The 22,252-nt window shown below is 59.0% G+C and overlaps 1 protein-coding gene across 1 annotated transcript; it reads left to right on the plus strand.

Annotated features, from left to right (window-relative positions):
- Positions 1–283: 283 nt before the first annotated feature.
- Positions 284–8,012, plus strand: STX10 (syntaxin 10). Its single transcript, XM_075902444.2, is given in 8 exon segments — positions 284–617; positions 1,152–1,321; positions 2,879–2,973; positions 3,491–3,553; positions 4,315–4,431; positions 5,057–5,163; positions 5,559–5,653; positions 6,070–8,012. Coding segments are annotated over 8 exon segments (759 nt in total). The 5' UTR covers positions 284–582; the 3' UTR covers positions 6,147–8,012.
- The last annotated feature ends 14,240 nt before the right edge of the window (positions 8,013–22,252 follow it).

Consider the following 22,252-nt stretch of genomic DNA (forward strand, 5'->3'; position numbering starts at 1 on the left):
GGATCCTGGAGCCGCCTGGGGGCCGGGCTCCCATGGAGTCTGCAGCCAAGAGTCCCGGGAAATCCGGGGGGGGGGGGGGGGGGCACCAGCAGGGACTAGTCCCACTGGCTGGGCTGGAATGAAATGAACATGGGGGAGAGGAGTCAGACCTCCTGGGTTCAGTGCTCAGCTCTTGGGGGGGGGGGGAGCCTAATGGTTGGGGGCGGGGCCGGACGGACTCCTAGGTTCTAGCTCTTGTTGTGGGGGCAGGGAGTGGAGCCTAGTGGCTAGAGTGGGGGAGGGGGAAGTCAGGACTCCTGGGTTCCAGTGCCAGCCCCCCGGCTGGGGTAAGTGGGGGGCCCGGACTCCTGGCTTCAATTTCTCTGCGCGGAGCGGGTCGGGGCCGGGAATTAGGGATCAGCGCAGCCCCCGCCCCGCGGAGGCTGAGAAGGGGGGAGCCGCCACCTCCCCCCCAAGTCCGGGCAGGCCCGCCCCGCCCTCAGCAAAGGCGGCGGCCGCAGCTTCGGGAGGGCAGGGCCAGCGCCGGTCACATGGCGGGGCGCGGCGGGGAGCGGAGCCGGAGCAGGAGCGGGGCCGGGCAGCATGGCCCTGGAGGACCCGTTCGCTGCCGTGCGGGGGTGAGTTGGCCGCGGCCCGCGCAGGATCGTGCCCCTAGAATATGGGCGGGGAAGCCTCCCCCCGCCGGGGAAATCCCCCCCGGGAAACCCCCCCCGCCCTCGTGCCCCCCCCGTCCTGGAGAAACCTCCCCGTCCCGCCCCTAAACAGACCCTGCCCCGTCCCGTCTCTCCGCCCGCCGGAAGAAACCTCCTCCCGTCTCCCGCGCCGCTGGACAACCCCCTCCCACCGGCCGCCCCACTTCCTCGCGCCTGGAGAACTCCCCTCCCCCCTCCCCCGCAGAGACCCTTCTCCTATCCCCGTGCCCCACCAGGATCCTCCCCACCCACCCTGTGCAGGAGAGACCCCCTTCCCAGTCCTCGCTGGGAGGGTGCCAGGGCTGCTGGGGGGTCCTGCCTAGTGCGAGATGCAGCCACCTCTGGGGTGGGGACTGAAGAGTAGCGGGGCAAGACCTGGCAGCACCAGGCCACCTTCCTGGGGATCCCTGCCCTGCTCCTCGCTCGCCCCCTCCTCAGCCCCCCTCTCTTTGCCCCCAGGGAAGTGCAGAAGGCTGTGAACACGGCCCAGGGGCTCTACCAGCGCTGGTGCGAGCTGCTGCAGGAGACCCATGTCGTCAGCTCCGAGGAGTTCGACTGGACCACCAACGAGCTGCGCAACAACCTGCGCAGCATCCAGTGGGACCTGGAGGATCTGGAGGAGACCATTGATATCCTTCTGGGGACCAGTTCCCCCGCAGGAGCGCCCCAGTGCCAGCGCCCCGCCCCGCTCCTCGCAGCACCCCCTGCAGCCAGCGCCCTGCCCCGTTCCTCGCAGCACCCCCTGCAGCCAGCGCCCCGCCCCGCTCCTCGCAGCACCCCCTGCAGCCAGCGCCCCGCCCCGCTCCTCGCAGCACCCCCTGCAGCCAGCGCCCCGCCCCGTTCCTCGCAGCACCCCATGCTGGCAGAGTCCGGGAGCACCCCCTGCAGCCAGTGCCCTGCCCCGCTCCTCGCAGCACCCCCTGCAGCCAGCGCCCTGCCCCGCTCCTCACAGCACCCCTGCAGCCAGCACCCTGCCCCGCTCCTCGCAGCACCCCCTGCAGCCAGCGCCCTGCCCCGCTCCTCGCAGCACCCCCTGCATCCAGCACCCTGCCCCGCTCCTCACAGCACCCCCTGCAGCCAGCGCCCTGCCCCGCTCCTCGCAGCACCCCTGCAGCCAGCACCCTGCCCCGCTCCTCGCAGCACCCCCTGCAGCCAGCGCCCTGCCCCGCTCCTCGCAGCACCCCCTGCAGCCAGCACCCTGCCCCGCTCCTCGCAGCACCCCCTGCAGCCAGCGCCCTGCCCCGCTCCTCGCAGCACCCCCTGCAGCCAGCGCCCTGCCCCGCTCCTCACAGCACCCCTGCAGCCAGCGCCCCGCCCCGTTCCTCGCAGCACCCCCTGCAGCCAGCGCCCTGCCCCGCTCCTCGCAGCACCCCCTGCAGCCAGCGCCCCGCCCCGTTCCTCGCAGCACCCCCTGCAGCCAGCGCCCTGCCCCGCTCCTCGCAGCACCCCCTGCAGCCAGCGCCCTGCCCCGCTCCTCGCAGCACCCCCTGCATCCAGCACCCTGCCCCGCTCCTCACAGCACCCCTGCAGCCAGCGCCCTGCCCCGCTCCTCGCAGCACCCCCTGCAGCCAGCACCCTGCCCCGCTCCTCGCAGCACCCCCTGCAGCCAGCGCCCTGCCCCGCTCCTCGCAGCACCCCCTGCAGCCAGCGCCCCGCCCCGCTCCTCACAGCACCCCTGCAGCCAGCGCCCCGCCCCGTTCCTCGCAGCACCCCCTGCAGCCAGCGCCCTGCCCCGCTCCTCGCAGCACCCCCTGCAGCCAGCGCCCCGCCCCGTTCCTCGCAGCACCCCCTGCAGCCAGCGCCCTGCCCCGCTCCTCGCAGCACCCCCTGCAGCCAGCGCCCTGCCCCGCTCCTCACAGCACCCCATGCTGACAGAGTCTGGAAGCCCCCCTGCAGTCAGCACCTTGCTCAGCTCCTTGCAGCGCCCCCCTCCTGGCAGAGTCCGGGAGCATCCCCAGCCCCAGCACCCTTCCCGGCGCCTTGCAGCCTCCCCTGCAGCCAGTGCTTTGTCCCTACACCCCATGGCAGCCCCTGCTGGGACAGGCCATGGGAATGAAGGGAAATCCAGAGAGCTGTTTCATGTCTGTGGGCTGCTTGGGAACCCCCCCTGCGCACACACACCGGCTCCTCTCCAGTGCTCCCCCCTCCCACCCTGGATCTGCACTTGGTCCTTAACGCCGGTGCACGCATTGTGGAGTCAAACCCTCGCAAGTTCAGGATCGAAGCCAGCGAGCTGACGGAGAGACGGGCATTCGTGAGGCAGATGCGGGACTCAGTTAAGGTGGGGGACCCCCCCCCCCGCCTTGCACCCCCTCTTCCCTTTGTGTTTGAGTCACAGGGCTGCCCCCTACTGGAGGAATGAAGACCTCTTCTGAGAGCGTGAGGTTCTACTCCCCTCTAGTGGGGCACACCAGCTAATGCAGTAGAGGGACCCCAATAGCTCAGAGGAGGAGAAACTGAGTCAGGGCCATGATTTGCAGCAGGTTGTTCTGAAATGTGTGTGTTGGAGAGAGCAATGGGCTAGGAGTCAGGGCTCCTGCATTCTGTCCTTGGCTCTGAGATGGGTGGGGGGCCTAGTGGTTAAGGCAGGGGAAACCCAGGTCACTTGGGCTCTGTTCCTGCTCTTGCTGGCTGACTGTGGGGAAGTCCCTGTATGTGAGGCTGACAGAAAGGGGGACCCCCATCGAAATGCTCTGAGTTGCTCTCCCAAACCTCTGTGCTTCCCCCCTGCACCCACCAAAAGTCCTCTGACCTCAGATCAAGCTTGTGTTTTAACCATTTCCTTCCCTCCCTCGCAGGAGATGCAGGATCACGTATCCAGCCCGTCAGCCCTGGCCTTCGCCCAGCGGAAGAGCAGAGAGGTATCTGGTCCCATCCTCCCGGAGCAGGACCGGCCCTGTAGAAAGTCCCGTAATGCCACTCTCTGTCCTGGAGCTGCTGATGGGGGAGTGGTAGCCCCTGGCAGCCAGGATCCTCCCTCGAGGGGCATAGCGACAGCCCGGGCATGGTAGGGCAAGCTGCCCATGCTGTCTGTGCACGCCGCAAGATGCCGATCTCTCCCTCCGAGCGGGGGCTAGTGTCTTTGGCTCCCACCCCTCTGGTCATGAGGGCCTGGCTGTGTGGGGGATGGGCTGACTGCAGGAAAACTTGTTTCCAGCTGCGGGGAGGCACGTGGCAGGGAGGTTGCAGAGCCCGTGAGCAATGGTCCCTCGAATCTTCCGCGGGAGGATTGTTTCCCCATCCACGTGCGGAATACATTTTGTTATGTGCACCGCAAGGAAAACCACGCACCTAACTGCGGGCGCTCTGCTCATCGGCTGGGCGGCATTAGAATCTCTCTGGAACAGCCGCACAAGCACCTGGCCTCCAGGAAACCCGGGCCACGAGCCAGAGCGGGGCCGGTGCCCCGTGTCCCATTCCCCACCTTTTGTGCCCGCCAGGCCTGTGCTGTGGGGATGATCGGCGCTAGTCCCCCCAGAAGGAATGGGCCCCGTGTCCCATTGTTTGCTCCCCTGAGCTGGCCAGTCCCCGTCTCCCCCTTCTTCCCCCTACGCCCCAGCGGTGGGTTGCCTCCTCCTCGCTGGTTCTCCAGGATGCTCAGGGCTTTGCTCTCTCCCTGCAGGTGCTGATGGGGGGTGAGGCCAGCTAGAAGTGCCCCCCGGCGCAGTCTGGCCAGCTGCGGGAGGAGCTGGTGTCAACCAATTCCCGCTATATTGAGGAGCAGCAGCTGCATCAGCAGGTGGGGGGTCCTTGGAGGCCACAGGCAGGGGCTGGAGCACTAAGGGGGGGGCGCAGAGATATGCCCTGCTGCATCCCGAGTCACCCAGATCTGGAAGGACACCCCCCTCCCCCTCCTGTGCCAGGAATGGAACCCAGGACGACATACGCTGCTCTTTTGTGAAACCAGAGTGAAACTGACGTCGCCCCCCTGAAGTGGAGAGGTGGGGGAGGGAGGGTCTAGGAGCAGGATCTGGCTACAAGTCAGACCTGTATCTCCCCCTCCCCCGCCCTCTGGATCAGACTCACAGGCCCATTTAACCTGGTATCCCGTCTCCAGCACTGGCTGCTCCAGAGGAGCATTTCTCCCGCTGCCTCAATCAGCTGTGGTGGAGAGTGGGGCTGGGGCCTGACATCCAACCACCCCGTCCGACAGCTGGATCTAAAATTAGCCAAGCTGGCCCCTCCCATGCCTTCCCTGCAGCAGGGAGTTCCACAGCCCCATGCTACAGGCTGCAAACTTTGAAGTGGTGGGGGCAGCAATTCCTCCTTCCCCCGCCATTCTGGTTCTGATCCATTCCCTCCCACACTCTGTTGCATTCCCCTGCAATGACCCTCTGGCTTTTCCAATCTCCCTTCTGCGGCAGCTGATCCTAGAGCAGCAGGACGAGCAGCTGGAGCTGGTGTCGGGCAGCATCCGGGTCTTGAAGCACATGTCGGGTCGGGTCGGGGATGAGCTGGATGATCAGAGCTTGTGAGTGGGGACTGGAATACACCTTCGATAGTACTGGCTTTGATCTGGCCCTAGGGCAGGGGACTGGCTAACTCACAGGGGAGGGAATGGGATATGTCCCCTCTAGGGGGCGCCACCCCAAGTCTGAAAATCCTTCCCATCTGGCCTGACATGCGAGATGAGTTTGATGGGTCTCAGCCCAGTGCTTAGGGGGATGGCAGGTGCTCGGAGAAGCCCCACCAACCTGGGAGAGCGGGGGGAATGAGACAGGCCCCTCCTGCCACCTTGGCAAGGGACTGGATCCCCCCACACCAGGCGTCAGGCAGGCAGCAGACACGGGGTTCTCCCTGCATGACCGCAGCCCTTGGGGGGAAGTGCTGCCCCCCGAGATGACAGCTTGTCCCCTGGCCCGGCAGGATGCTGGAAGAGTTTGCCCAGGAGATGGAGAACAGCCAGTCCCGCATGGATGGTGTACTCAAGAAGATGGCCAAGGTCTCCCACATGACCAGCGGTGAGGCAGACGCTGGGGAGGGGCAGATAGGAGACCTGAGAATCCGAGTCCCCCACCTGTTTCTGGGAAGGGGATGGGGTTAAGGGGCTAGTGCAGGGAGGGGTTGAGCATCACGACTCCTGGGTTCTACCCCAGCTCTGGGAGGGAAGTAGCATCTACTGGTTAGAGTCAAATGGAGGAGAGTCAGGACTCCTGGGTTCTATTCCCCGCCTTGTGAGAGTTTTGGGGCAAGTCCCGTCCTCTGCCTCAGTTTCCCTTCTGTAAAAGGCAAGAGTGTAGATGTGGAGGGGGGTTTCTTAATGTGCCCCAAGCAGCCAGAGGTCCTTAGTGTCGGGGGTGTAAGCCAACCCCCTCCTGCTCACAAGAGTCCCAGCCTCCCACTCACTGCCTCTCCTCCTCTGCTTCCTCCTCTCCAGACCGGCGCCAGTGGTGTGCGATCTGCATTCTGCTCATTGTCCTCATTGTGGTGCTTGTCCTCCTCTTCACTCTGTAATCGCCTGGCCGGGACTGCCGCAGGATCAGGAGAGGCACCCACCCGCCTGATCAGCTCCTCCTCCCCTCCCCGTCCCCCGCTCCATCACTGCTTGGCGAGCCACCCAGGAGCGGCCCTGCTGAAGTGCAGGTGCCTTGCTCTCACTTGTGGTAAAGAACAGGCACCTCCAGGTACCAGGGGAGATTCCTGCTGGGAATCAGGTTCAGGTACCAGCCTTTGCTTCTGCATCAGGAGCTTGCAGTCTTGCGCAGGGTTGGAGGCGCCCACAGCCTCTAGGGGGCAGCAGAAATGTGCTGGAAGGGGGGCACTTCTGATCTTGCCCCAGATCTGGGGAAGGGAGGGAAGCCAGTGAATTGGTACCCTCCAACCCAGTCTGTGCCACCAGGGGGCACTGTCTACCACACCAGCTCCCTGCTGCCGCTAGAATAACTCTTAGTGGCGTGGGAGGCAGACGGAGCTGTTGGTACCCTCCTGGGCTAGGCTGGCACCTCAGGGCGTGGGCACTGGGTGCCGTGCGGGTTCAGGGCTCCCCCCTTAAAGCCCAGCTGCACTCTGCCTCCTGTCCCTTTCCTCACTTTTTTATGAAAAGTCCAAATTCACTCAGGTGGAGTTTCATGGGAAGGATTTTCTGTTAAAGACATTGAGGGCGCTGTTTGCTGGATTTTTGCTGCTTTCTGGGGGAGGAAGAGACCTGAGGGTAAGGGCTGTGAAGTCCCCATGGTGCTTGGTGCTGTACACACAACCAGGATGGTTCCTGCTTTGTAGCAAGGAGAGGCTGCAGTGCATCATGGGAGATGTAGTCTGGCCAGAGAGTTTGGCCCACAGAGGAAAATGGGGTTGGGAGGGGCTCCTAGTTGCAACTCCCATGATGCAGTCCAGTGACTCTGCTCCAGGAAGAGAGTCCTGTGCATTATGGGAGATGTAGTCAGGAGGAAAGAGGCACAAAGGGCCTCCAACTACAGCTCCCATGGGATGTGGCTGTATAGTCTTGCGACCGAGCCGGACCCTGAATGTCTAATATAAAAAAAAAAAAAGCAAATTAATATTTTTTTAAGAAAACCTTTAAACAGCTGCGCAATAAAGCAGCAAAACTGAGGACTTGGAGCCCAGTTTTGTAGAGGTGGCTGGTTCGTGTTGGTGCCTCCGTGCTCGGGGATGCTGCTAGTTCACTGTGGCTCGAAGGGCTCTGAAAAGACTTCTAAGAACAGCTCAGCGCTTGCGTCCGACTCTGGGGCCAGGCCCCAGCTGGCGTAGACTGCGCTGTGGCATTGGGAGCCACAGGTCTGCCCTGATATACACCTGCAGAGGCTGTAACTGGGCATCCCGGGTTAGAACGGATCAGAGTCTGCCCAGAGTGGTGCGTCTACCACCGGCGTGTGGCGCTGCTGCGCGTGAGACTCCAAACAGCTCCTTGCCCGTTACACCAGCCGAGAAGCTGGCTCCTGCCCTTTGCATCCGGCTCTGAGACGACAGCAGAGCGGGGAGAGAATGCGGCAGCTCCCTGTCGCGAGCCTACGGCCGTTGGCACTGAGGCCTGTAGGACAGGCAGGCACAAGGAAAGCTCCCCGGGTGCGCAAGGAGTAAGTAGCTGGATGCGGGCCCAGCGCTTGTCGTTGTGGTACCCTGAGGCGTTCTGGGCGTCCCTGGCGCACACACACACCTGCTGCAGCCCGGGCCGGAGGCCGGCTGGCTAAACAAACGTGAATGCAGGGGGCGTTGAGGTGGAAACAGCTGCTAATGCTGCTCAGGCTCCTGCCCGACGGTACAAAGACTGGACGTTTACATGACCCCCAGCGGATCGGAAGCCACAGCGGATCAACTTCCCGTGCTGCTGGTTGGTACTGTAATAATAAACAAGCATCTCGGCCCCGCTCTACACTAGCACTTTATTTCAAAGTCGACCCCCTTAGGTCGAGTTTACAAGCGGCGCGTCCACACGGCCAAGCCCGTTTTTTCCAAATCTGTGCCGCTGCTTTTCCTGAGGAATAACGCTAATTCCGAAACAGTTCTTTCGAACTAGGGGCAGTGTGGACGCGCTGGTGCCGCCATTTCGAAATAACGACTCCCCAGAGACACTCCAACTAATTCCTCCCCAGCGCTTCCTGGGGCGCTAAGTCTGAGGGGACGCGTCCACATTAACGGACCTGGCCTCGGACTGATTTCGAGGCTTCCCTGTAGCGTGGACACCCTAGTTCAACCGTGGCCGGCTCACGAGCCGCATGCGGCTCTTCCCCCCCCAAAATGCAGCTCGCGAAGCTGCTCCTGTGCCCGCCCCATAGCCCCCGCCCCGTGCTCACTGGGTTGGCGATTCAAAATGACGCCTAAGATGGCAGCCGTCAACAGGAACCTGATATGGCCAAAAAGTCTAAGCTTGCTTGCTCCTTAAAGGGGCAGCCTCTTTTTTTGTTTGACAATTCTGGTGCGGCTCTTCGCATTTTTTCTGCCGCTGTTTCGGCTCTTTGGTAAGTGGGTTGGCCACCCCTGCGCTAATTCGATTTTGTTGCATTTTAAGTCGAATTTACTAATTGTGAAAATGTTTCCTAGTGTAGACATGGCCTAGGGGCTCCAGCAGGGGCCGCCCTTAGCTCTGTCGCCCCCTGCAGGGTGCAGAGGGAGCTGCAGGGGGCCTCTCCGGAGGATGTCGCTTGTGTATCCAGTCAACGCGCTGCGTCAGAGGGGCCATGCCTGCCGGCATCCGTGCTGCCACTTGCGGATGGAGTAGGGGCGGCGAGGGGGGGGTGTGGAAAATCGCCCAGTAGCCCTGCCCCAAAGCCCAGTGTGGCTTTTTGCTGGGGTGTCCGCGGAGCTAAAGAAACCGTTGCCAAGAGCAAGGGTTTGCTGGTCTCCGCTCTCGTGTGCCACGTGGGGCAGCGTTTTAAAATTCCCATAGAAACGGGGGGTGGTTTGCGGGAAGTCAAGGCCTGAGCTTAGTGGATGAGGCTCCCCCCCAGCCAGGGCGGGAGGGGCCAGGGCTGCACAGGATCCCTGCTCAGCCATCGCAGCGGTTGGTGCTCGGGACCCAGCCAGGGACGGCTGGGCGCTCTGACGCTCTAGCCAAGCGAGGCCCCCAGGTGGGGACACAGGGCTGGGCTCTATGGGCACAGGTGTGTCCCCCAGCCCCTCTGCTGGGATCCTGTGCCCAGGCCTGGTGTCTGTGCGGCCCAGAGGCTGGGGCTGGTTGGGCGAGGGGGGTGCCGAGGCAGAGCTGCGCCGCGGGAAGGACTCAGACTTCAGGAAACCTGCCTGGGGCGGCCCCAGCTTAGGGACGATGTGAGGGGCTCACACGTGCCCCTTGCTGGCAGGACGGGAGCTGCCTCTGGGCTTGATTCATGCAGGCCCGGGGATTAGAACACCCCCCAGATTGCCCCGACAAGTCGCTCGGTCCAGCCCCTTCCTGGCTCTGAAGCTGCCAAGCAGCCCCCGGGCAGAACCCTCCTGCTGCAGGGCACAGAAAAACCCCTTCTTCCTCCGAACGGAGACACGGGTCACCTGGGCTGGGCGATTCTTCCTGGAGATGGCGGCCCCCTTGCTAGGCGGTCTGATTGCTGGCCAGCTGGGGAGGGGCATCCCCATAAGTCCACCTCCCCCACACCAGCTAGTCTTCTAGCAGGGCTGAGAGCAGTTTGGTCACTGACCAGCCCAGAAAGGGCAGACCGAGGGGGGTTCCGCCGGGGTCAGTTCGAGGACTGAGTCTGTTCGAATCTTCAACCATTTCCATATCGGCACAGAGAGGACGCTTATTAAGTTTGCGGATGGTACCAAGCGGGGAGGGGTTGCGAGGACTTTGGAGGATGGGTCAGAATTCAGAAGGAACTGGACAAACTGGAGAAATGGTCGGAGGTTAACAGGACGAAGTTTGAGGACAAATGCAAAGTGCTCCACTTAGGGAGAAACAATCCGTGTCACGCACACAGAACGGGAAGCGACTGTCTAGGAAGGAGCCCTGCAGAAAGGGATCTGGGGTGAGGGTGAACCACAAGCTAAATATGATTCAACAGTGTGACGCTGTTGCAAAAAAGCAAACGTGATTCTGGGCTGCATTAACAGGTGTGTTGTGAGCAAGACACAAGAAGTCATTCTCCCGCTCTGCTCTGTGCTGGTTAGACCTCAGCTGGATTAGTGTGTCCAGTTCTGGGTACCACATTGCAGGAAAGATGTGGAGAAATTGGAGACGGTCCAGAGAAGAGCAACAAAAAAGATGAAAAGGCTAGAAAACATGAGCTGTGAAGGGAGACGGAAAGAATTGGTCTTGTTTAGTCTGGAAAAGAGAAGATTGAGAGGGGACATGAGAGCAGCTTTCAAGCATCTAAAAGGGTGTTACAAGGAGGGGGAGAAAAATTGTTCTCCTCAGCATCCGATGATAGGACAAGGAGCAATGGGCTTAAATTGGAACAAAGGAGATTTAGGTTGGACATTAGGGAAAACTTCCTACCTGTCAGAGCGGTTCAACACTGGAATAAGTTGCCCGTGGAGGTTGTGGAATCTCCATCCCTGGAGAGATTTAAGAGCAGGTTGGACAGACGCCTGTCAGGGATGGTCTAGACTCTAAGAGGGTGCTTGGTCCTGCCATGAGGGCAGGGGCTGGACTGGATGCCCTTAAGATCCCTTCTGGTTCTAGGATTCCTATGGGGAGCAGCCAGCCCAGGGCATGTGATCTGATCCCAGAGGACGGGTCAGTCCAGCAGCCCGAGGGCCAAAAGGTGAAGCTGGCTCCATGCAGACGGGAAATCAGGTGCCAGGTTCTTGAACCGGGAGGGTATTAGCCACAGGAACAACTTGCCCAGTTGAGTCTCTGATACGTTTCAAATCAAGATCAGATGTTTTCCTAAGACACCAGCTCATAGTGTAGCTAGGAACTGATTCAGGCTAGTCCCTTGGCCTGTGTAGAGTGGGCGATCGACCCATCTGCAAGAGCTTCTGACCTCAGAATCGACAGCCCAAGTCTTCCAACCCGCAGTCCTGGGACACATCTGCAAATTCGCTATGGCTCCCAGTGCAGCAACTGCTGAATTCCCCCATGACTATGACAACCGAAATAGCCTCTATGTTAGATGGGGAAACTGAGGCGCAGAACCGGCAGTGACTTGGTCAAGCAACCCAACCCAGATCTCTCGCGTGCCTCAAACACGAAACTCCCTCCCCCGGCAAATGCCTGGAAGGGAAATTCAGGAAGGAACATAACCAGCCAGGGATGCAAATTTGTTACAAACCTTTTTATTAACATTTCTGAATTCCTCTTTTTCTTTTTTAAATCTTTACAGTAGTTAATGTGCAATTGTCGATACTCTCAGGTCACAGGAATGAGGGAGTCACAAAAATTTCTTGGCACTTATAACACAGAACATATACTGGCATTACTGAGGGGGGCTGGACAGGGTCAGAGTAACAGCAGGGGGCGCTGGGGAGCAAAGAGTGAGTTGCATTCATTTTTTAAACTTTTTTTTTGTTTTCCTCTCTGTAAGTAGAGACGGAGGGGGAGAGGGAGGGAAATGCTTGGTATTATAGAAGCTACTTGCATCAACTGAAAGCACTTGGAAGGCGTCCATGCTGTATCTGAACAATCAGGAGTTAGTGCTTTAAAGTGTAAAGTACGGAGTTTTTTAAATCCTTTTTTTCCCCTCAGTTCATTCTTTTTTTTTTTCCTTCTTTAATTGGAAAAGAAATGAAACTGACGACGATGGGAAAGGAAGGGAAACCGACCAACCAAACAGAAAAGCAGGGGCCACGTCCCAACTCAAACACGTAACCTGAAGTCCAGGTTGGAAAGAAAAATCATAAACCAGCCTGGGAATAAATCCGCCAGCCCAGAAAAGAAAATTCCATTGCCGGGGGGGGGGGGGGGGGAGGCTTCCTGCTTGAGCCTGGCGCAGTTAATTTTGGGGGGGGGGGGGGCTAGCACACTGGGGCATGGCTGGAGGACTGCAGGGCTATCCCATTGCCAGCATGGCTCTATGGAACGGGGGCTCCGTTGGATCAGGACAGGTGAGTACGCTGGGGTGCAGGGGCACCCGGGGCAGCCGGCACACTGCATAAGGCACAGCCCCCTCCCCCATCTCAGATTCCTGAGTTAGTGTCAATGTCGCTGGGGCATTAGGAGCATGCTGAACGGGGCATACTGGGGTGTGGGCCCCCTCAGCCCTCCCTTGCTAGCCACAGAAAGTGAGACCTCCTCTGTGCTGGGGTCAATCCGGAGCCACTCCGCTGAGCTCATGGCAATCCGGAGCCACTCCGCTGAGCTCATGGCAATCCGGAGCCACTCCGCTGAGCTCTTGGCAATCCGGAGCCACTCCGCTGAGCTCATGGCAATCCGGAGCCACTCCGCTGAGCTCATGGCAATCCGGAGCCACTCCGCTGAGCTCTTGGCAATCCGGAGCCACTCCGCTGAGCTCTTGGCAATCCGGAGCCACTCCGCTGAGCTCATGGCAATCCGGAGCCACTCCGCTGAGCTCTTGGCAATCCGGAGCCACTCCGCTGAGCTCTTGGCAATCCGGAGCCACTCCGCTGAGCTCATGGCAATCCGGAGCCACTCCGCTGAGCTCTTGGCAATCCGGAGCCACTCCGCTGAGCTCATGGCAATCTGGAGCCACTCCGCTGAGCTCATGGCAATCCGGAGCCACTCCGCTGAGCTCTTGGCAATCCGGAGCCACTCCGCTGAGCTCTTGGCAATCCGGAGCCACTCCGCTGAGCTCATGGCAATCCGGAGCCACTCCGCTGAGCTCTTGGCAATCCGGAGCCACTCCGCTGAGCTCATGGCAATCCGGAGCCACTCCGCTGAGCTCATGGCAATCCGGAGTCACTCCGCTGAGCTCATGGCAATCCGGAGCCACTCCGCTGAGCTCATGGCAATCCGGAGCCACTCCGCTGAGCTCATGGCAATCCGGAGCCACTCCGCTGAGCTCTTGGCAATCCGGAGTCACTCCGCTGAGCTCATGGCAATCCGGAGCCACTCCGCTGAGCTCATGGCAATCCGGAGCCACTCCGCTGAGCTCATGGCAATCCGGAGCCACTCCGCTGAGCTCATGGCAATCCGGAGTCACTCCGCTGAGCTCATGGCAATCCGGAGTCACTCCGCTGAGCTCATGGCAATCCGGAGTCACTCCGCTGAGCTCATGGCAATCCGGAGTCACTCCATTACAACCAAAGCATCAGACGCAGGCTGGTGCTGGCATACCCCAGCTCAGCTCAACGGAGCTGCAGCAACCCCCTCCCCCTGCATTATACACGGAAGGCCCGTGAAGGGCTACCCTGGGAATTAAGCACCTAACGCCATGGACCTGGGACTGGCATTTCTTTTCCCTCTTGCAATATTCAATCACATTAAAAAAGGGAGGGGAAGGGGCGCGGAGGGGGAGTAACCAGCAGCATCAGCCTCCATATGGCGCAGCTACCATCTCCCCAGGCCCACACTTTCCGTCCGGCGGCTGCTCAGCCGCCCACCTGCCCAGGAAGTTCTGCTCTGACTCCCAGGCCCCTTTGTGCTGCAGGGGGATCTGAAAGAGCCCCGGGGGCGGGAGGCTTTCCCAGGCGGTGGAATGGCCCAGCCCCCAGGCGTAGGGGGCAGAGCGGGGCGTGGATGCAGCCTCTGCGGGATTCTGCTCTGGGACGCGGCGCCTAGTCGCCAGCGAGGAGTCCGGGCCGATCCCTGCTCCCGCTGCAGCCGTTCCACCATGCCTGTCCCGCCCGAGCCTCCCCTCTGACCCTTGCGCCGTCCACCAGGGGGCTCACGCCTAAAGACACCCCCATTTCAATACTGAGGCAGACAGCAACAGCGCCACCAAGTGGCCAAGCTGGGGAATAGCAGCATTCAAACCCCTCTCTCCTCCCACCCTGGCGGTGCAGCTCCCCGATCGGGCTGTGGGTCCGCACTGGCTCAAGGCGGTTCCAGCCCTGTGGCTGGGCCAGACTGATCCCCAGGCTCAGAGGGGGGCCTGGCCCTAGTGTCCGAGCTGGGGGGCATTAGTTGGGAAGGACCCTGGGTCCCCGGCAAGAAGCAGAGACTGGTTCACGGTGCTGACACCCCCTGCCCGGACACAGAGCCTGATGCTGCAGGGAGAGGGGCCCCGACCCACACAGCCATCAGCCTCACCTCTGCATGTCCCCTCCGCACCCAGAGCCCTGGGCCGAGATCCCGGCTCGGTTCTAGTGCAACAACAGGAATCGGGGGACCCCAGAAGCCCCCCATTACCCCAGGGGATCTCCGGGGATCAGGTGTTATCAAAGGACTTTCCCTCCTGCCCTGCAAACCTCCAGATCTGGCGGCTTTTCTCTGACCCTCCCCACCCTACTGGTCCTGCCGCATCCTCACTGCAGAGGCTGCCAGCTTGCACTTCGCATGCCCGGTGGTCGCCAGGCTGGGTCAGTATTCTCCCCAGACCTGGGAAGAAAATCCCGATCTGGCGTGATGGCCACACTAGGCCCATAAGAAGCGATCTGCAGCTTTCCCTGGCTCCCAGCCCCCTTGTGCTATTCACGGGACGGCTCCCTTTCTGCCGGCGGGGAGCGGATCCAAGCGGCGAAGAGACCCGGCCCGGGGAAGTTGCTGCCCCAACAGACTGAGCGTTACGTGTCTCGCTGGCCCCACAGGTCTCTTGCCCACGGCCCTGGCAGAACAGAGCCATCCACCAGACTGCGCTAGCCCTCCCCCCCCCCCCCCCCCCGAGTCCAGCAAGTCGGATCCCGTCTAGTTCACTGGGGGAGGGGGCATTTATCTCCTGGGCCAAGGAATCTGTCCCAGTGTAAATGAACGAAACCTTCCAAATGGCAGCGAGGCGCCGCAGGTAAGGCACTTGGCAAAGTCAGGAGAGCTGGGTTCTGAGCGGCTGTGTGGGCTAATGGTTAGCACGGGGGGGAAGCCAGGATTCCTGGGCTCGCTCCCTGGCTTTTCCTCTGGGTCTTGGAGCAAGACTCCTGGGTGCACCTGTCACACCGGCAGGGTCCTCCCCCGCCCTGCCCCTCGCCCCGGGAGCCGGAGCTGCGGGAAGGCTCCGGAGAAGCGTGTCCTGACAGCATCACCCTTCGGGACTCCACCCAGCCAGAATGCAGGGCCCGAGGCCGAACGTGGGCCGGGGAGAGAGGCCGGGGGTCGCACGCGCTCCTTAGCCCAGCTGGATTCCCCCCGCCTCCCGTTCTACTCCTGATCCGACAGCCCCAGTGAGGCACCAGAGGGGAGTTCACGGCGGCGGCAGAGGCTGGCAAAGTCTACCCCTGCCGCGCCGGTGCCCGATCCGCAGCCCCCTGCCCTCGCACTCGAGCCCACCAGCAGGACCACGGCTTGTGTGTCACATCAGCTACACGGGCCTGGGCTGGCAGAGCTGGGCTGGCACCCTGGGGCATCAAAACGGACACCCCAGGGGCTAAAACCAAGAGCTGCTACAGCTCCCAGCTAGGCCCTGCCATGCTGCCAGGCAGAACAGCCCAGCGGGAGGGCTGGGACACGCAGCCCTGGAGCAACAGGCAGCTGCAGGAAACGCCCGTCACCAGGAGCTCGCCCCCTGCTGGACGAAGGCAGCCCAAGGACACTGCCCCCCCCCAAAACGGTTTTTGTTTAAAAAGCCGTAATCCTCCCACTTAACGGGCTTTTTACCCCAGCTCCACGCGCTGCGTTTTCTAGACGATTTTAATCGCTTTGGCAAGCCGGGTCTTTTGGGCTGGGTTCCAAGATGCGAAGCTTGTCAAACGTTCGCAGCTTCCCGCTCCCGCCTCACAGTGAAACTGGCTGGAGAACAGAAACCGTACAGGGACCGACTCTCCAGTGACAGAGGGCTGGGGCGATCGGGCACAGCCGGACCATCACCTTTCTGCCCCTACAAACAAGCAGCAAGGGGCTTAAATTGCAGCAAGGGAGGTTCAGGTTGCACATTAGGAAAAACGTCCTGTCCGGGTGGTGAAACACTGGAATAAATTCCCTGGGGGGTTGTGGAATCTCCATCACTGGAGAGATTGAAGAGCAGGATGGACAGACGCATTCTACGGCTGGGACAGGCATTTTAAAATCCCCCGCCGGCTCGGTGGCTCTAAGAACAACAGCTAAAGACCCTGCAGAAGCACGTTGTAACAAACGTGTCCCCTGCCCGGCCTTCAGCACTGCAGGATTAGAACTCAGATCGGCCGGGACCATCGCCTGCTGTGCTACGGGCGCCTGGCCCGACAGCGATGCCTTTTGTCCCACACGGGAGCGGGTCAGATTTCAACCCAGGGCTGCAGCCGCGAGCATGTTACAATTAGAGGCCACCCCTTCCCATCCAGGTTTCCAGAACACACTTCTCTGTACCCCCTGGCTTCTGGGTGCTGAGCTGAGCACGCAGAATCAGGACCCTAACAGCGCAATCAAGTGACATTACAGTCCAATCACCCCCCCCCCCATCATTTTGTTTAATCGAGGGGAGGGGGGAGAATAAAATCAGCAAAAAGATGCACCCGGATTTCTTCCCCATACACCACATTGAAAAAAAACACGTTAAAAACAAAGGAGCAATTAAAAAAGGGCTATTTCAATGAACTAACACCCCACACTCCTCTTTGCTTGCTAGTACGTGACCACGATGCAAAACCTCCCCCAACGTCTTTGCTTTTCATTTCTCCAAGAGCCAAACTAACGGATGAGGCGGATCTAAGTGTCCGGGTGGATCAAAGTTACCTCCCCCCTGCCCCCGGGAGCCAGGCAGTCGAGCTACCAAACTGCGATGAAACAGAGTCGGGAGGGACAGGAGGCGGCAGGGGAGAGATGAGGGACGTTTGGTCCAAATTTGGAGCTCTGTCCCGAGTTCAAATTGCGTCCCCATGTGGTGCTTGGTTCCACTGTGAAGCCGTTCGCGGTGATTTTGACAGGCTTTCCTGGCCCTGGTCTCAGCACCTCACAGGAGCAGGGTCCAAGGGCAGCGTCCTACTCCTCAGCTGCTGGCCGTGGTCTGGCGCAATGCCACAGTCATGCCAGGATAACGCACAAGGGGGAGGAACTGAGCCCACCTGGAAGAGGGCTGTTCTTAAAAGCACCCTCGGCTCGTGAGAGCTGACAGACTCCAGTGGCGCCGCGGCCAATTCATCCCAGAGAAGGGGTTAGCCCCTGCAGATCTGCCTCCCCGAGGTGAATTCACACCGGCACGTGTCTTTTTTGTCAGCTTCAAGGCTGCATGTGATGCATCGATCCGGAGCCGGCCCGCTGACTGGGGGTGAACGTTCCATCTTCTGCGTGGAAGTTTGTATTCAAATGGATTGCACTTGGCTGCTGCACCCTTCCAAAGGCTGTTAAAAATACGTACCCTAGAAATATTCCTGGGGGAGGGCCTCTCAAACCCAACACAGCTGGTGGCTTCATTTTTTTTTTTTAAGCGGATTTAATCTCTTACAATTTTCGTAGGCAGACACTTTCTAAAACTGGCTCATTTCTCCCTCCTCCCCCACCACTTTTCACCGAGAAGATGAAACATTCCAAGCGAAGGGGGAAAGCTTTTACTTTTAAAAAAACACCAACTGCCAAAACCCTCACCAAACCGGACAGTGTCTTTCCTGGGCGCACGCACGAGAGGGAAATGGGTCTCTGTGTACAAGTCCTGGCGGCTCAGAGCTGGCGAACAGCTGTAAGATCTACCCATGGATGGCACCGTGTTAATTCGCCTCGTGCCGGTACGAGCAGGAAGCGCCGGGGAACGACAAGCCTGATACAAACGGCAGCTGTCAGGGCGCAATTGCTACACTGTCCTGGAGGGGTTTGACAGCCGCACACAGAAAGCACCAAATTAGGGACCATTGGGCAGGAAACCATAGAAATGTGGGGCTGGAAGGGACTTCGAGAGGTCGCCATGTAGACCGGACCACAAACGTAGACCAGCCCCAACAGCGGTTTGCCCAGCCTGGCCTTAACCCCCCGCGATCACCGAGAGAAGGGGTCCTCTTCACATAGCCAATCCGCCCCCTTTTCCCCATGCCCGACTTTTAACCTATCCTTGCTGGCCAGCGTTCACAACCGTCAAACCTTTTCCGTGCCCTTCTCTGGCCTCTCTCCAAGGGATCCACCAACAGCACGGGCACCCGGAGCAGCCAGAGGCCTGGCCAGTGCCGAGCAGAGCGCGTCAATTACTTCCCCCATCTGACACTGCCCCCCCTTGTGAGCACCCCCCAGAACGAGCCTTTCTAGAGGCTGCGGCAGCCAAGTTATCGCCCCCAGATCCTTCCCAGGTCCTGCCCAGCGCTTCCCCATGTTGATTTCCCCTTCTCGAGGGAAGTTCCCTGCTCTCGTCTTTACTGAGCTGCATCTTCGTGGCTTCCCACCCGTTCTCTCGTTCATCCAAGTCCTTTGGAACGCGACTCCCGCCCCTCCCAGCGCCTGGCACCCCCCCAGCGTGGGCATCTGCACGGCTCACAAGCCCGCTCCATCCTCCGAGTCATTCATGAAAATTCCGAGCCCCACGCCTGACCCCCCGTGGGACACCGCACAAGACTTCCCCTCCCCTCCCAATTCTATAGCTCCAAGTCCTCTTTGAGTCTTTCAGCCAGTTCGCTGCCCATCTTGTACTGATGTCCTCTGGCCCACGCGTCCCTCGGTGGCTGATGAGAAAGTCACAGGGGGCTGTGTCAAAAGCTGCCTCAAATCACAACTCCTGCACCCGCTCCATCCGGGGGCCAGTCCCCTTTGCTCAATGGGGCGTGATTTGCTCTTGACCAAGCCATGCTGGCTGCTCCTTAGCACCATGTTCTCCTCTTGGGCCCGCCACACGGGCTGTCGTATTAGCAGTACCGCCGTATTTCCGGAGCTCAGAGTCAGGCTGACGGTGCCGTGATCACCCGGGGTCTCTTTGCTTCCTTCTTTAAAGATCAGCATGTTTGCTCTTCTTTGCTCCTCCAGGTCCTAACACCCCTGCCTGGGGGAACGCCCACCAACGGCTCATCTATTTGCTGGTCGATCAACACTGGAGTACGCAGCCACAGACCAACGCACAGATGCAGCTCGTATCGACAAAGTCCTCCTGCCGGCTGGCGAGGTCCCCTCCCTGAACGCCGCTAGTTACGTGCCTACACCATCCTGTGCCAGGAGACGGATTTCTTCCCACTCCCGGACAACACAGCTGGGCCGGCAACACTTCGACGAAGCCCCACCCACAGAAGTTGCCCCGGTTTAAGGGCAATGGGTTTAGCTGGGTGCAGACGCTCTTACGTAGCTTTCAAAGCGGTTTAGCACGTGGCTGTAACTTCAGCAGCATTAGCCACGTTTAAAGTCGTGTAGGCACGTCCACATGCACGGATGTTGGATCTGGTTTAACTCCATCGGTACGAACACCACACCCTTCCCTACAGCAATCCGAGCATGGGTGTAGGATAGGTGTGAGAGAGGGGGAGCACTGCTGGTGGTGCCTTCATGGCAGCCAGGGGCTGGTTTTCCACGTCTCAGGCTTCCCATTCAGATGCTGCTTCCTGAGCCACATGGTGCAGCTGTGACTGCACTCCAAGCGAGCAACTCGAGGGGGAAGCAAATTGCAATCAATAGAGGACGATCCTCCAACCCTTTCCCACAAGCCCCCTCGGCAGCCAACGCTGAGCCGTCTGACCCAGGCCATCCTCCTTCTCGTGCCTCTTAGTTCCCACCCCTACACCTTCACCGCGCCACTTCCTGCACACACAGTCCGGTCCTGAACCCTCCAATCGGGCGCAAACTCCCCGGGACAGGCTGACAAGGGCTTTGAGTTTCTTTCTACCCATCCCCTCTCCCCATCCGCCGTCACACGCACAAACTGATCTGACTGTACAGCAGCTAGCGAGGCTGCCCGCATGGCATTGTGCTTCCATCCTTCACCAGGAGCGGCCGGTCGCCCGTATGAAACGCTCCTGTTCTGGTCCCCACGCTCTGAAATGCAGCTGATTTTTTACATTCATTTTAAATGTTTTTTAAAAAACTCTCCCGAGTCCCCATAACATAATTACGGGGAAAGTTTTATTGGCTCCAAGAAACACTCACTCCTAAGGTGGGGCATTGCGTTAAAAAGAAAACAGAAGGCTGCAAAAAAAAATTTTCTTCTAAGAGGGATAAGAAAGATTTCATGTCAGTATTTTAATTCCCAGTTTGGGAGCAGGGGGAGGGGAAGTGCAGTTGTTTGGTTTTGTTAATTTAAAAAGTGTTCCCAGATGCAGTAACCATGATGGCAACAAAAACAACAATTCTTAGCAGCTTGTCCAAGGGAAGTATCACTAAACCCATTTCACAGATGGGGAAACCGAGGCACAAAAAGGGGAGGCAAGTTGCTTAAGGCCATGTGGTAAGTCAGTAACAGAGCTAAAAACAAGCACACAGGAGTCCTGACTCTGCCCCCAGGATAACCACTAGACCTCACTCCCCTCGCAGAGCTGGCAATAGAACCCCAGAGTCCTTGACTGTAAAGCAGCACAGAAGTGAAACTGACTAGAAAGAGAAGGTGAAATTAACCAGACTAATTTCAAGAAAATATACAGCCTCAATCAGTTGCAGGAATGGAAACTAGGCCAAGCACTTAACGAGAAGCATATGAGTAGGCTAATGAACACACACACCTGCTTGCAGATGCCTCCTGTCTCTGTCTGCAGGATCAGGGTCTATGTTATCAAACACACAAATTGGGATCGTGCCATTAACCAGAAAGGATTCAAACATATTTCTCTCCCCACTCCCCCAACAATGCCCCTTGCTATTTCAAAAACCAACGTGGAATTACATAGCACATTCAGGGTCTCCTCTATGCTGGATTTTGGTTTTACATCAGTGTAGCTACAAAATGATCAGCGTCAATGCCAAAAAAAATAGACCCGCCCCCCTCCAGAAAACAGAACCCGCTCAGCCTAAGCCAGGACGTTTTGTTTCTGAGCATTTTAAACGGTATTTGTAACATAAAACTGAAGGTCATTTCTGAACAAAATGTTATTAGGAAAATCGAACTCGTTGGAAAATGTCAAAACAAAACGTTTCAGGGGCAGGGTTTTGGCCAAAAGAGTTCAGTGAAACTGCCCCGTTTTGCATTGGCATATCCGCCTTTTTCACCTGACAGCAACCTCAGCTAACATTTTGCACCCAGCTCTGTGGCTGATCTCCGATTTCACGCTAGTGTAACACGACACCCCTTGTCCAGGGAATGAATCTCAGACTAGTGGCAATAAAAGCCAAAGCCGCTCCGGTTGGAGCTAAAAGATGTGGCCCATCAGCTCATGAGGAGATTCAAACTTTCACATGCGGCCTGGCCCCTCGAGGGAGGCAAAGCAACCGGGAATGAGGCCGACTCTGCCCAGGGTTCGAATCCCCATAGTGTCACTGGCTGTTCCGCTAGGATTTTACACTCTGACGTTGGAAGGGGGAAGAAGAGAAAGAAAAAATCCAGTGTAGACGCAATGTGGAAAGACATCACAGCCGGAAGCGATGCTGTCACTTGCTTTAAAAAAAAAAAAAAAAAAAAACAACCCACTCAGAGCAGCACGCTGTCCCACCCTTATTCGCCACCGCAGCCCGTGCGTGGACGAACGAAGCCAACAGGACTTCAACACATCAGCTTAATAAGGGCAAAGGGCCATTTTGACCGACTTCAAGAGGAGCTTAAAAACAGGGGCTTAAAGTTAAGCGCATGCGCAGGTGCTGGCTAGACAGGGTGCTTTCTACAAAGAAACGTGGGTCTCTATTTGCCAGTGAAATCACGTGGTCACGCTTGGTACAGCGGCGCCCTTCGGAAGCGGTTGGCAAACAGTTCATGGCTCCTTGGGCGAATGGTTAATCAGTTATCAGGGCTGGTTATCAAATCCAAGGGGCCGACGGGAAGTGGAGACCCAGCCACGCCACCCGTTCCACGCCCGGTTTGATATGCTCGCAACAATCAAGCCACCTTTTCTTAACCCTTTGCAAGCCGGGGGGAACCGAACCCTCATCGAAAGTGTCACCAATTACTGATCAAGATATTTAAAGAGATATCGTTAAAAGCGCGGCTCCTGCACATGGCAAAGAGGAGGAAGAGGGGGAGGGGGATTTCCCAAGTCAACTCATAAGGCTATCAAAGAAAACATCCCCGCTCAGTGAGAAGAGCGGGAGATTGAAACAGCTCCCGCCACGGACCCCTCCCCCGCCTCTCTCATTACCCACAGTGCATTAGGAACCGAGGAGG

Source organism: Pelodiscus sinensis, chromosome 31, assembly GCF_052426305.1.
Source record: "Pelodiscus sinensis isolate ZL-2025 chromosome 31, ASM5242630v1, whole genome shotgun sequence".
Lineage (NCBI taxonomy): Eukaryota > Metazoa > Chordata > Testudines > Trionychidae > Pelodiscus > Pelodiscus sinensis.